This window comes from Kryptolebias marmoratus, linkage group LG17, assembly GCF_001649575.2.
Source record: "Kryptolebias marmoratus isolate JLee-2015 linkage group LG17, ASM164957v2, whole genome shotgun sequence".
Lineage (NCBI taxonomy): Eukaryota > Metazoa > Chordata > Actinopteri > Cyprinodontiformes > Rivulidae > Kryptolebias > Kryptolebias marmoratus.
Window position 1 is genome coordinate 17942924 of NC_051446.1, and position 14873 is coordinate 17957796.

Here is a 14873-nt window from a genome sequence, read left to right on the forward strand (position 1 = left end):
ACAAGTAGGTCCAAGAGGGTATTTGTTTAATTTAAGTTATTAGTTGCCATTTTCTGTACCTACTCGATCCTGTTCAGGGTCACTGGGGGGTTGGTGTCTATCTGCAGCAGTCAGACGAGAGCAGGGGGACACCCTGGGCAGGTCGCCAGTCCATCACAGGACCAGAAATATACATAAATAAACATAAATCCGTCATGTATTTGCACACCTAAAGTTAATTCAGAACCACCAGTTAACCTGTTATGTTTTTGGATTATGCCCATACAATTACTGGGAGAACATGTAAACTCCATGCAGAAGGGTCCCAGCAGAGATTCAAGCTGCAGATCTAATCTGGTACTCAGATTATGTGCTGTGCTGAGCTGGAACAGTGCCGGTCCAATATTTGCACAGGTCCCGGTAATATAATTCACTTATCAGATACCCCAGCCCAAGAGCATGGCAGCATCACATCGTGTTCTTTGTTTTAACGCACTTTAATCTAAACAAAAAACAAGGAAAAATAACACTTGTTTTATGGGTGAAGCTGAGCTGAATCGTACAGCTAAAAAGAGAAACGCTCGGTGAGTCACACCTGAAGCCGAGTGAAAATCCGGCCGAACAGTTATCAGTCTGCTGTGGAGAACATCTGAGTCGGCAGACTGCTGGGAAAATTCAAGCAAACTTTAATTTATCATCCAGAAAAATCAGACTCCGGTACTTTACCACTGAGTGTTATCACAGTTTAATGTAAAAGGGGCCAATTAAAGAATTTCTCTTTCATTTTACGTAGACCTGCCAACAATGCGCTGATTGAGGCATTGTCTGTGGACTTTATGCAGACGTAGTACGACTGTCTTCAGCCGACTGGTCTGCTCAGGACCGAGGTAAAACTCCTTAAGTCTAAAAATAAAGTGAGCAGCCTTAGAAATGAAAGGAGATAAAACTAAAGTCAGTGAGTGGCGTGGCTTTATTTTGATCTGAAAGGCTGCCATCTTTTTAGCACCGATGTCTCTGAATGTTAATGTTGGGAGTTCCAAGCTTCGTAATCACGAGGCCCGGTGGGTTGTCAGGTTTTCTTGTGGGAGGAGTTTAAAAAGTTGCAGGAAGCAGAACAGGAATCACATCTCTTCTGCTACAGATCCAACACAATCAACCTTGAGGAACGAGCCTTTCCAGCCTCAAGTGCCAGAGCGGGATCCTGATCGAGATGTCTTATTTTCGGCTCAGGATCAGAGCGACGGAGTATTCCTCAGCTCCTCCTCTCTATTGTTTTATCTCAGCACATCAGCGCAGACACCTAATGCCAAAGCGGTTTCTAAACCATGGTATGAATAAAACAACTGCAGCACTCCAAACAAGTTGAATCAAAAACAACGGGACTTTTTGTTGTTCCTCCTAAAAATGTTTTCGCTTCTCATTCAAGAACCTTTCTGAAATCGAAATTGACAAATGAATTCCTAATAACAGTCATCCGAATTCACATAAATAAATATTTCCAATGGATTGTGTCAGACATGTTTAACAGACTTTGTATTTGCAGGAACAAGGAGTAAAAACAGAAACAAATCTGTTAAGAACCTGAGGTTTTGGTTACCTGTCAAACCAACTTAGTCCTCCAAAAAAAAAAAAAAAAAATCGAAATAAGTCAGCAGATTCCTCAAACAGAATAAACATGGTGGATTCAAAGATCCGTTCAGACTGAGAGACGTATTGTTGAAATGTGCAGAGCCTCTGCAGATTATAATGAATCCAAGTTGGCGACTGTGAAACGTGGGCTGCAGAGCCAAGCCCCTGCAGCCAGCTGTAATCTTCCCCTGCCTTCCTTTAACGCGCAGAACAACACTTGCCCTAAATTCCTTTAAATCCCTTTTAGGGTACATTTAACAAAATGGTTGACTGCAAAGTGTTAAAGAGGGGATCCATTAATGTACCGTTCCTATGATCTCAATGTGCTAAGTGTTTGAATAGTTCCCTGATGTTTTTTTTGGTTTTTTTTTTGTAATGGCATATAGTTTTCTCCCAGTTAATATTAAGTTTGTTTAAAATGTACACTGAGGATACCAATGTATCGGACATATAAATACCATTTATTCAGCATATAAACTCGTTTACAGCTGAGTTTCACACTCCTGGTAAAACTCAAGTTAGTAACTTCAATACAATACAGACTGTAGAAGTCAGAGACGTGCATGTCAAGGCTGTTTTTAACCGTGTGGCTTCAAATTATGGTTTAAGGAGTTAATAGTTTTAAAACTTCCATCGGTTTGCTTTTAAAACCTGCAAATATATCACTACAAACACAGAAATCCCATCTTGGGGTTAAATCAGCAAAATGTTACGATGGCATGTATTATTTCTCCATATTACAATAAATTTACTGCTTCCATTGTGTTATCTTTGCTTCACTACACAAATATTTACAGGTTGGATGTTTAAGCATCTATCCAGCCATTTGAGTTCAAATGACTCGTTTGCCCATCGGTGCAAATACTTTGTTCACAAACTTGGTGGTTTTTATTTTGAGCCCACATCATCCGACATTGACAGATGACTCCAGATAAGATCACTGCTCTGTTTCACTTCCATTTCTCTAATCGCTCACGCTTTGAGCTCTTATCTGCGCTGACTCGCATCGGGAACCTGACATGTTAAATTGGATTGACTTTTAATTAGGTGCATTACGTTGGTGAAATGGGTAATGCACTTAGATCAGATTTTATCAATTTCTAATCAACCTCAAACATTATATTTAATGGATGTTAATGCTGACAGGCCTTCTTTGGGAGTGATGCAATTCTGATCAGGTAATGGAAGGACAATCAGAGTAAAGCTGAATTCATCTTTTTACCAACTAGATTCCCATCTGACGCCACACTTCCGGACACTCAACATGAAGCAGCTTCATCCACAGCAGAGGAGACATTTTTTTTGACTGTAATCGCAATGGTTGTTTTATCTTGGGTTAAAGGATGTTCTAACTGTGCAGATGGTTCGGCAAAGCGTAGTTTTCACTACATTCTGAAAAATCAGGAAACATGAAGGAGCTCAAACGGAGGAGCTGAGTGCGGAACTGGCTGGAGAACATCAGCCGCAAGGATCAGCCTGAAGACGTCTAGGATCTGCTCGGACCACTTTTATTCCAGTAAAGTAACATTTTAAAAAGTAAAGCTGGAGTATAACTGTATGTGTGCTAGATAATTTAGAACGTCTCTATGTGGTAAACCCCAAAGCTATTATGGTTAACAAATTAAATTAAAAGTTAAAGGATTTTCACAGTGATCTAACAAACATCACATGAAAAAACCGACTTGGTAAATACTAGCATTGCAGCATCTTTGCTGCGATCCAGCCACGTTCTGATTGGTCGTGTAGGTCTGGGAGGGTCATCACCCAGAGGGAAGGGGATGTAAGCGACTACTTTCTAAGACACAATGCAGCTCAACCCCCTGCAGTGCAACAGAGACAGGAGAAAATGCACTTTCCATCAAGCCTCATCAGTAAATTAACATACCTAAAAACAACTTTAGCAAAGCAACACAAGTAATGAAGGAATAAAGAGAGTAAACTGATTGTGAACACTATCTAACACCACTGACAGAATGGAAAACTGGGTAGTCTGGACTTGGATAAACAGGTCTTCATGAGAACTAATTCAATTCTAAAATATATAATCACCTGAAAGCTCATTACACAAACCATATCAAGCACACTCACAGAGGAAGCATCTGCACTCACCAACTTAAAAGTTTAGCAAAGTTTTACTGGTCTTTACGTCCCTGCTTCTTTTCTTTCTCCCGTACACCCAGGTTACATTAATAAGTCATTATCAAGGCCTCTGTAAAACATAATGACAAGCCATTGAGATAACATATCCCTTTAAATCAGGTGTGCTGGAGCAAGGACACGTCTAAATCTTGCAGAACAGTAAGTGCCAAGGACCAGGGATTAGAAAAGACTGCTTTGGGCAACTGGCATAAAGCATTCACAGTCCTCGCAATCAATAAGAAGGAGAATTCACGAAGCACCTTCCCCGATGTAGAGTCATTCATTCGCGTTGTATTTTTTTTCTCCAGTTTGCAATTGAAGTTCCACCTTAAAGATGTGTCAGGCATTGTTAGAATTTTGTCCCAAACAATCGAGCTCTTGTTCAATTCAGCCAGAGAAGGAACGTTTGGCTGCTTTTTAATAAATAACAAATAAATTACAGTCGTCAACAAAACAGGATAATGGGACCGCTCATTGATTTTACGCAGTGAGGATGGTGACTGCACTGACCAGGTGTGCAGTTAAAATAAAAAAATACATCTTCTCTGAGCTTGTTTGGTAACCTTTTCACAATGAGAGCCTATGCAACGCTGCAACCTATTTCAACAAGAAAAGACATCTTCAGCTGCCGTCAATACAGTCTGTAAATAACAACTAAATCTTTTTTTTGACAAATAAGCCCTGTGATCAGAAGTTAGAGGGTACATAGCAGCCCAAATGCTTCACCATCACCCCCCCCCCCCGTGACTCAGCCATTATATAAACAGACAGCACAAGCTGCAGAGCCTGGCTATAACGGCTCCTTCAATTAAAAACCATTTAATTTGTACCCCTTGAGTGGTCTTTTGTGCTCAGTAATAGCCATTATTGAGAAAATTACGCACAAAGAGCAAAATGATTTTAGAATAAGAGGCTGTGGGAGAATTCAAGTGTGAAGCAAAGCTGTTCAATCTCAAGGAAAAAAAAAAACAGGGAGAACTGAAATGGTCGCAAAATGGATAAAAGAGCTCTGGGCAAAAATCTAACCAGTTTATATTGTGGATTAGTACATGGAGATAATATTCTTCTTGGAAAATACATTGATGTTATCCGAAATCCTGCTGTCCACCAAAACATGACCTTCAATTTTCCTCACGGACAGTTTTAGATTCAGTCAAGATGGAAGTTAGCAACAAACCCCTTTAAACAAACCACTAAATCATGAGTTTCACCTCCCTTCAGCGACACAAAAGTAGACAATTCAAACCCTATTTTAATCAAGTCACATCCTACTCTGAGCTAGAGTAATAGTGCTGATGTTGCTGATTATTACAGCTTTATGTTTCGGTTTATAAAAAGCCTTGAAACCCTTTACAGCAGATAATGTGCTGACATCCGTTTTCCCTGCTCCGCACAGAAAACACAACTTAACACAACAAAGTAGGATTTGCTGATGGTTGTGCTCAGAAATGGGACTAACTACTGTTAAAAACACATTTGTTTGCATTCTGTCCATTGAAACTAACAGCTCCTAATGCCACTAATACTGGTTGGAAAGCACTGTGTGTGCGACTGGATTACTGAAAGGCAAACTAACAAGAGCTGAAATAAAAGTTGTCTCAGTCCCTCCTTGATTTGGTCACGGGCGACTAACAAACTCTAATCTTCATATCTTAATTTCAAACTCCGGTAGATTAAATCATAAGATCTGGGGGCTGCTGAGGTGGGCACAAAGTGGGCCTGGGTAGCTTTGATGTGGGCAGAGGTAAGTCGTAACGTGAGTGGCCTAAAGTGCAATTTTGCAAAAAAAAAAAATAAATAATTATAATAAGGGATTTTTAACGACTGGGCACGCAAATCACACCAGCACGGCTTGCTGGTCATTTGGCCGCAAACACTCAGGAATTCAGTGAGACTGCAACTAAATATGTGCACATTGTTTTGCCATACTGAGTCAAGTCGGAGTTGCCAACTAGTCTCCAACAGCTGCAGCCCAGTGAGATACTACTCTAAGACCTAAAAGGGCAATTTACCTACTAGTGTTCATTTAAAATAATATGATTGGGATACAGCTTCATTCATCACTCCATGAACTAAATAAACATTGCAAATTGACTGGATGTTCCTACCCTAAATAAGGATTTGTTCCCCATTTGATAAATAAAATTATTTCCAGAAATATCTTTATCTGATGTGGACCAAAATCAGCTGCATATAAAGATATTTTATTTTGGGGGGAATTCTGTTCATTTCCATTCTGATTTAAATTTTCTTTATGTACACCTACACGCCGTATGTGGGTGTACACATCTGTACAAGCCGCACACACTCACATAAAGAAGTCATTTTCACACTTCTCTCTCTCCCGCTGTGTTGAGTCTCTACCTGCAATCCAGCCCCAGGGGAATGGAAAGGTAATGGGACGTAGGAAAACTCAACCTCCCACACATGGTGTCTACGAGCGCATCATTCCGTCTGCACGACGCCGGCTTGAAAAAAGGCAGTTGCTCATTTTGTTTTAGCCGCTAGTTGTTGTTTTTTTCTGTTTGTGGACATCAAAAAGCAGGTACAGATGGAGGAAACGTGTGTGATGTAAATTGGTGAAATTGGGCCCTCGCGTCCGCCGAGCAAACGACAAGATTTTTGCAGCAGCGTGTGAGAAGCAACGTAATGTTTACTGTTAAAAAAAAAAAACAAGGAGGAAAGGGTGAGAAATTAAAGAGGTTTTCTGTGATCTGCGACTACTTCAACACAGTGCGCTGATATTACATGACAGGATGAAAGGTCCTTTTCACACAATAATGTTACACAAAGAAGAAAAGTGGCTTCAGGTGTTAGCTTTCCATCATGTTAATCTTTCCTCACAGCCTGCTTCACAACAGGGAAGATGACTCATATAGTCAGAATGAATAATTCACATAATGTACAAAAAACTATACCTTATATGTAACCAAACATTCAATAGTTTCGCTTTATTTGAAGCTCTACTTTTTTGGTTTAACATAAATTCGTATTGACCAGTTTGTGTCGTCATAACTTGTCTTTTATTGATCGTTTTTGTTGTTTTTGGACACTTTTGCAGAACCTTGAGGTTGCTGCTCTATCATCACGCCAGATATCTGTTTGGGAGGAATCGGTGGAGTCAAGGAGGTGGATCTGCTCCGTCTGTCTTCACGTCTGAGCGACCATATAAAGATCGCCGTTATTGGTCCAGAGGCAGGTTTACTGCGTGGAGGGGATGGTCATCTGACTTGTAATGACAAAGCCTGAGAGCCATTATGTTTCTGATGGGAGACTTGAGCATAAATCCATTTCGGAGTGGTGTTTGAGGTGGGCTGAGCTCAGTGGGGGGAGGATGAGAACAGCAATCAGTTTTGAGTCTTTTGTGTACGCTGGTGGTGTCCTCCTGCAATTTGCTTCTGAAGATGTCCTTTAGATAATAGCTGCAGTCTGTAGTTTAACCCACAGCCCATTTCAATTTACCATCAACGCTAGATAGATGGATTTTTGTCAAATTAAAGGATGAAGACAGTATTGTTTGGTCTAAATCTATGTATTTTTCACAACACTACTACAGACACAAAATTAATGTTAAAAACAAATACTATAAAAATATAATCCAATGCGGGTGGATCCGATACCACCGTATTATGGCTTTGACATCTTAAATCAATTTTCTAGTTAGGCATATTTTCTGTTATTTACTGGTTATTAACTGGTTCCTATGTAGACATAGGCCTACTATTAATCATGAACATATTTTAGGAATAAAAAGCCAAAAATACTGTAAGTAGAAATAAACAATAATAGCCTTTTCTGATTTTTCTGGAGGTAATTGACATTTTTGAATTGTAAAATCAAAATAAGTCATAATTATTTCGAACATTTCTTATTTAATAAATGTAATTATTTACATTTTTAAGCCAAAACAGTACATTTCATTGTAGAATTTTAGGTATTTTTAGTGTTTTAGGTTTTAATATAATCAAAAATATTCAGCTAGTTTGACTAAATCAGAGCTTTTGTTCTCAAATTGGCTTCATATATTTCAGATAAGAATATATTTTGAATAAATGGTTGTTTAATGAAAGATATTAGATGGAAAACATCAAACTATATGTTTCAGCAGCTTTAATAAGGATGTGCAATAAAATCAAAGAACCTCACCTGGATAATAATTTTTGTTGCTACTGACGGATTATTTTAGCAGATTTGGGGGAAATGTGAGGAGAAAATGTAGTAACTTTTACAATAGATTAAGTTCAGTCCTTAAACAAACAACTACACCTACATCACTGAGTACTTTTATGATTTATGTGTATGTGGTCAGACACACCATCAGTGTGGGGACTGTTAAATCTACATAGTTGTGTATTCTTCTAATTTAATCGCATTTTACTTTGCCAAGTGTCCAGAGGCTCTTGAAATAAAGACGGAGAGAGTTGCGTGCCAGCTGGTTGTCATAACCATTAGTCATAAAACGCATTAGGAATGCCACTCACATGGCAGCTGTAGCATTCATGAGTGCCAACGGGACATCTCATCAATCTCTATTAAAAACACGGGGAAACCACAGCTCTAAAGAATATAGTTTTACCACTCTGACCTGACAGAGTCAAGGCTTGAGGGGGAAAAAAAAAGCTTCTGGTCGTACTGATTGGTGAAAAGTAATCTGCTGTGCACAAATCAGCAACGACGTGTTTTTGTGGACGATTGTTCAATCTTAGATGGACTTTATCATCAGAAACCTTGACTCCATTGACAGTGGAGGGCTGGAGCTCAAGCTGCTCCCCTCCCAATCTCGTTCCACATGATTATTCCCAATTTCACAGCCGATGGTTTTTACTGAGACAGACGGCGGCAACCAAATGCCAAAGCACAAAAGAAGAAAGCTCCGAGGTAGNGGGGCAGGGAGATAAGCGGGTCACTCAGCTTCATCACTAATGTTTGGGAGAGAAGTAATCTGTGAATGTGACCTCTCTCGTGCCGTATTGAAGGATTGTAAGACATGCGTTGTTGGGTCTGCACCACACAGAGGTGGCATCAATAAGAAGCAGGGAAATGATGGAAGATGCACACAGAAACTGTTATCATACATGTGCTGCAGTCTTTAAATGTTCTGGAGACGTTCCAGCGGTGGAGCATGACAGAACAAACGTCTGAAGCATTGACTCCTGAAGACTTGCCTCTTAATAAGACGATGGGACGATGTTAGAGCGCTGCCACAAACCTTATCACATTTACTAGCACGGAAGTGCGCGTGACGTTAGGAGTATCTCCCGTTTTTCTTTTGTGCTGACTCGTATGCTGCTTGACACGTTCAGGTACACGGGCAGTCGGAAACATGACGAAAAGCACCCCCTGTCAGTATTTTTAGGTTGTAAATAAAACAAAGGGATTTCCACATTGGGCTTTCTCGCCGTGGAAATCTAAATCAGCCTCTGTGTGCATCAGACACGCCACCCGTCCACATTCCTCTCACATTGGGAGCAAATCCCAAGCAGAAAAATGTCCAGCTGTGACGAACATTTGTGAAATGCAACTGTGGAAAGCTTTCAAAGCAAACTGTCAACGCATCTTCCTGAGATTTTCTGACACTGTGTACACTCACTGACAAAAAAAAAAAAGACCCAGAAGGAAGTGTCCAATTTGGACATATTTGGTCCACATGCAGACCAGCGATGGGGTCGCAAATGAATCTATTTGCCAAAAGGCCCCCACAGGCACCAGAGGGCATCACAAGTTTAGTGATAGTGTTATCAGGCAGTTGCTGGGGACATCTAATAGTCATTCAGAACTAGAGATGGGGAGATAAACTGGTTTTAGATGCACCGCATTGCAGATTTTGACTCGATTGTCAAACGTCAAAAGTCAATTTGCTCAACAGCTCCCACCTGACGAGAATCAGCAGAGAAGCTGCTGAACCGGCTCCGTTTGTCCTAGTAGAGCTGCCGTAGCTTCCAGGACTTGAAACATGTTGCAGTAAAGCTGTGTGCTTTCACATCTATTTCATAGGTTTTCGTGAAAAACACGAAGCTAAACGCATTATCTTTTTTTTTATGTTTTTTTTTCAGTATTAAGTTAGAATCTATGCTAATTGTTGGTCAGCAGCCTGTATCTGACAGGACTTTTGGACTATGTTTTTGTTCACTCTTTATTATTAGGCATGAAAATATATAAATCAGTATTTCTTTAAAATAAGCCATAGCCATTTATGTTTCAAGATAACTAAAGTGCATCAATAATAGTTTTATAATCGCACTGCAGCCCTCTGAGTTGTAATCGAATCAAATCATGAGGTGCCTAAAGATTCCCACCCTTAGTCAAAACAATGGGTGAAGGTCAGCAAACCCAGAAGGCGCCTCACAGACACATCAGACAGCATTATCAGCGTTTGATGGCACTGGATAGGGGTTGGCATGAGGCCAGGTGATCATATTGTGCAACTGCCTGGCATGTGGCGCGTACAGATGTGACAGAAGCCCGGTGATGGAACCAACAGTACGTGAGGGCAGCCACACACATCATGAAGGTTACAGAAACCCAAAAGAGGATTGTTACACAGTGCACCAAGCACAGAACCCCAAGCACAACTGCACCTGCCACCCAGGTACAGCTCCTGGACTCTTTACCACGCCCCATGTTCAATGAAAAATACATATTGGCTCACAAGAAAAAAAAAATTGGTGTTCCATATCGACCATCGGCTGCCCTGATATTTAAAGATCGGCATCGTCGGTAGATAGAAACATATCGGTTGACCTCTATCATGGTGCGTGTCTCCACCAAAGCTGCAGACAGACGGCGTTAGTCCTGGCATCGTGGCTTGGGGAGCAAAAGGATATGACTTCAGGTCACCTCTGGGACCCTGACGGCAAAAACGCTACATCAGAGACACCCTCCGTCTGCATGTTTTACTCCAGAAACCAAGGACCCACTGTTTTTTTAAATTAACCAAACAAAAAGAAGAGGATGCAGTCATGGTCAGGAAAGCCTAAAATGTCACTTATTGATTTAGAAAAGTCATCCCGAACACGATTCCTCCCGGAAACAGTGAGACGTTAGGTCATCTGTTATAACCTGGGGTTCACTTTGAGAAAAAGGGTTTTGTTTTGTTCTCTCTTTGTCATTTTGGTGCCTGCTGTGTTTGTGGCAGACAGCCATATTTAGGTTCTGAGGCGAGGACAGAGATCGGACGCAAAAACTGCAAAGTGCCCCCACCTGCCAAAGTGGATGTAGGGATTTTCACCAGCTTACTGTGAATATATACACTGTACCAATATATATATATATATATATATATATATATATATATATATATATATATAACAAAACGGAGCTGTTAGAGGGGGCAAATCATGTGCAAAATTTAGAAGCTAAAAAAACTGTGCTTTTAGTTTGTAGTGACTCAGGCCCAGAGCCCATTAAAGACACACATCTCTACTAAATAAAATAAATGGTTACAGAGATGGGCCGACTCCTTTCTGCTTTAGAACATCAGCAATACATGAACAGCCAAAATGAGTAATTTGACCTAAAAAACACATTTTCATACAAAGTTTTGACCTCACACCACCCATTAACCGCTTCTTCCCCAGTTTTACATCCAATAATCAAAAAGCACACGAGTAATTTTTATTTTAACTGTTCTGCGAGTTGTTTTTTCTTGATTAAGGGTCTTTTCTGTTGGGTTTACTGATTGCCAGACACTAATCTGGCTCTCCACAGCTGGATGTGATTGTTTTTTTTTGTTTTAAAAAAAAAACAAGCTCGTTGAGTCCAATCAGAAATCAAAAGAGCTTCACTTTACAATCGCATGAGACAATAAAACGTTGCGGATCATTTTAATGAAGAAACGGCAACACCGGGGAATATCGGCGTTTGCTTGAAAAACCAGAGCATCCATGATTACATTCAGTCCTTTAGCAGAAGATTTCCTTTATCCTGAACACCTTAGAACTGAGATCACACAGCCGGTGAGCGTTTCAGCGGTCTGCTCCAGGCTGGGGATCCAATCACCGACCTTCCAGCAGGAAGAAAACTGACTCAAGGCTGCTTCACGTGCGAAAACCAAAATTTGAAATCTGTGGAGAAGGAGGCGATGTCGGATCTGTTGTGCGTTCTGTGTTCCCCCTGGCGCTGCGTCCTCCTGCTCACCGGCTCACTAGATTTATTTCCACCACAAAGCGCTGGGAGGCGGTGCGCGGTTTGCGCCACAATTTACTGTGCCTTTTCCCAGAAAGCCCTAAGATAACCAGACCTCTCAGTGCCTTTTACTGATACCCACTGACATTATCTAAGGACGCTCGGAAAGCCAGCCTAACAACAATTATCTTTCGCCTTGTTTATTTAGTAAAAAGCCTGCAGCTTGGAGCTCCAAATCCCGCATGCATGCCTGACACAAGGTGTGAAGAGTTTATCCCAGCAGCACACACACCCGAGAGCCCAGCAGCATCACACATGCTACTAAAACAAAACATGCGAACCCCCGGTGGCACGCATGAGGAGTGCTAGTGAAAATTACAGCACTTCCCTCCAGGGAGTGGGCAGCAGGAGATGCGGAATTTGACAAATCAAGGACCTTTTGTTTCGCGGCGAAATGGCTGCTCGGCGCAGCTGGGAAGAAACGCTGTGTCGCCCGGCGGGAGGCTGTCGTTGGGAGCCATCTAAGGTCCGAAGCCGTCGCAGGGAGGGCCGGAGGAGAGCAAGGTCATTTACAGAGGACGCAGAAGGTAACGGCGTGGGCAGTGCGGCGTGTCTGGGCTCGCAGTGATGACAAGGACACACACAACGCAACACCCCTTCAAGAAGCAAAAGCGGAAAAGAAAGTTCCAACATTCTGAGTTTTGCAGCAATTGCCCTGCTTTCGGTGTGCTGTATTTTTGCACAATCTTCCCGACAAACGGGCAAAAAAACCCAACTGCTACCTCCTCTGCCTCTCTTCTTCCTTTAATGAAGGAATATTAAATCCAGATGTGTATGAAATGAGCAAACAGTCTGGTCGTAATGCCTTCAGTTTGAGACTTGCACCTGCAGATGACGCAGTACGTCCTCCTCACAGGCCACCATGTTGACTCGCTGCCCTCAACTTCACCACAGCCACTTTGAGCGTAATTAAATTCAAACCAAGTCAATATAAAGTTTATAAAGTGTTTAAAAAAAACAACATACACATCTGTAACTAATAGCCGTTTGTATGAAAATGCCCTGGTATGATGATAATTAGTGGAATTTTCTACAGTTTGGACAAAACTAATTAGCCACAACATCTTAACGGCGGTTTTTATTAAACGGTTCCTCCTGTTTTACAGGGCAATAAATGACTCTATTGATTGCGAAAACGGTGAGAGCTCAGTGAGAGCCTTTTTTATTCCCTCAGGAGGACGATGAAATACTTCCACTTGGCTCTAACTGGTATGTTCCACCTTCCCATCTTCTCGCAGAGTGATCTGTGCTTAAAAAGGGGATGAAACCACGACTGACGGGTGTCATGGTGGACTGACAGCCGTACTACGTGGATCAAACGTCACTTAACTGGCTCCTGAAACTGGAAACGTGATGCCACGCCACAACAAAAACAACACAGAGTTCAATAAATTTGCAGCGAAAGCCTCCAACAAGGTCTAACATGCAACTGATGGATCTTAAATGCTAATAACCTTGTGTTTTAATGAAACGCTCAGAAAGTGATGACTGGATGAACTGACTGTGAGAGTCAGCTCATTCAAGATGGCCGCCACAACAAAGCAAGCCTGGCAAACACCAAAAAAAAGCCTCCAGTTCAGACAGCTTTACACGTACTGAGCTCGAATTTGGCGAGGCTGTAGGTGAGAGTCGTTGCCAACGAACATCCTGAGCGTGGACTGATCGCACAAGATCTGTTCTCAGAACTTGGCCCTTAACTACTGGGAGTCAACCAAGTCTGTCCGTTAGCAAAATATCTCATGACCCACTGGACAGACTTTAATGAAACCCTCAGGAAGTGATCACTGGACATGAATCCACACCTCATTACCTGTTGGAGGCAGCACGATTCAAGATGGTCACCACAGCTATTCGACCTTAGCCACCACAAAAATGCCTATAAGTCAGGTAATTTTAGAGCTATCGAGCTGAAATTTGATGCGGCAGTAGCTGAGAGTCATTCACAACAGATCATCTGAGTGCTGTGCATTCCTCATTTATGAGTTTTTGGCCAAAGCAGATATAACTCTTCTCAGCATGAGGCGATTTAAATTTAAATATCTGGCATAAAAGGCTATATCCCTTAAAGGAATATAATTGAATTAATGAATAACACAGTCACCTCTTAAAACCCCACCAACACACTTACACCATTTTAGCAAATAAGATGAACATAAGGAACTTACAGGTTACAGGTATTCCTCCTTATAAGAGATAGAAGAATTAACTTTTCCTTCCATTTTAAAGAAGCAAACAGGAAGTTTACACTTTAATAAGCAGGTCCCTAAATTCGCTGCTTAATTAGCATCAATTAGGAGCAGAAGGTGAGAGTCAAACACTGAGCTTTAACGGAAGGTGAGACAAAAAAGCAGCGAAATGAGCCTAAAAAAACAAAACAGTTTTAAAACAACCAGCCTCGAGACGCGAGGAGGGGGGAATGGGGGGGTTCTTACCTGCGCGAGGCGGCTGCGGACCCCCCGGGTTTCCGCCGTCCATTTCCGATTAAAAACCACCGCGAGCTCAGCTGCCGGGGAGCGTCTGGGTCCCGCGAGCGAAAAGGAGAGGAGAAAAAAAAGGCAAAAAAAAAAAAAAGAAAAAGAAAAATATAAGTCGCCACGCGGGTAAAAGGCGCGCGCGCGCTGAGCTGCTGCTGCCGCCTGCGCGACGGAGATACCGAATCACTGCGCGCGCGGAGGGGCGCGCGTGCGTGCGAGTGTGTGGTGGGGAGGATGAGAGGGAGAGAGACGAAAAAATTTAAAATAAAGCAGCAAATGGCAAAAAACAGAGGGAAAGTGGCGCAAAATGAGCGTTTGAAACGGGAACTTCTCTTACAGGACGAAACATGCTGATAATAATTCACCGATTAGTTCGTCAAAACACAAAAATTAAGGTTGTCTGGGTGGTTAGGAATGATACTTTTAGGTTTTAAGGCTTGTTTTGGAGTTTTTCCATCCATTAAACAA

At 41.7% G+C, this 14873-nt stretch overlaps 1 protein-coding gene across 3 annotated transcripts in view; it reads right to left on the bottom strand.

The window, feature by feature from the left end:
* Positions 1 to 14621, bottom strand: part of LOC108248557 (zinc finger protein 385D) — a 62538-nt gene extending 47917 nt beyond the window's left edge. Inside the window, exon 1 of one of the 3 annotated variants that reach the window (XM_017437414.3) lies at positions 14364 to 14621. In XM_017437414.3, the coding sequence (XP_017292903.1) occupies positions 14364 to 14406 (43 nt within the window). In that variant the 5' untranslated portion in view covers positions 14407 to 14621. Of the gene's footprint in view, positions 1 to 14096; positions 14302 to 14363 lie in introns of those variants that run through there. The other 2 variants (XM_037980808.1, XM_037980809.1) reach the window with 2 other exon arrangements.
* Between the last annotated feature and the right edge of the window lie 252 nt (positions 14622 to 14873).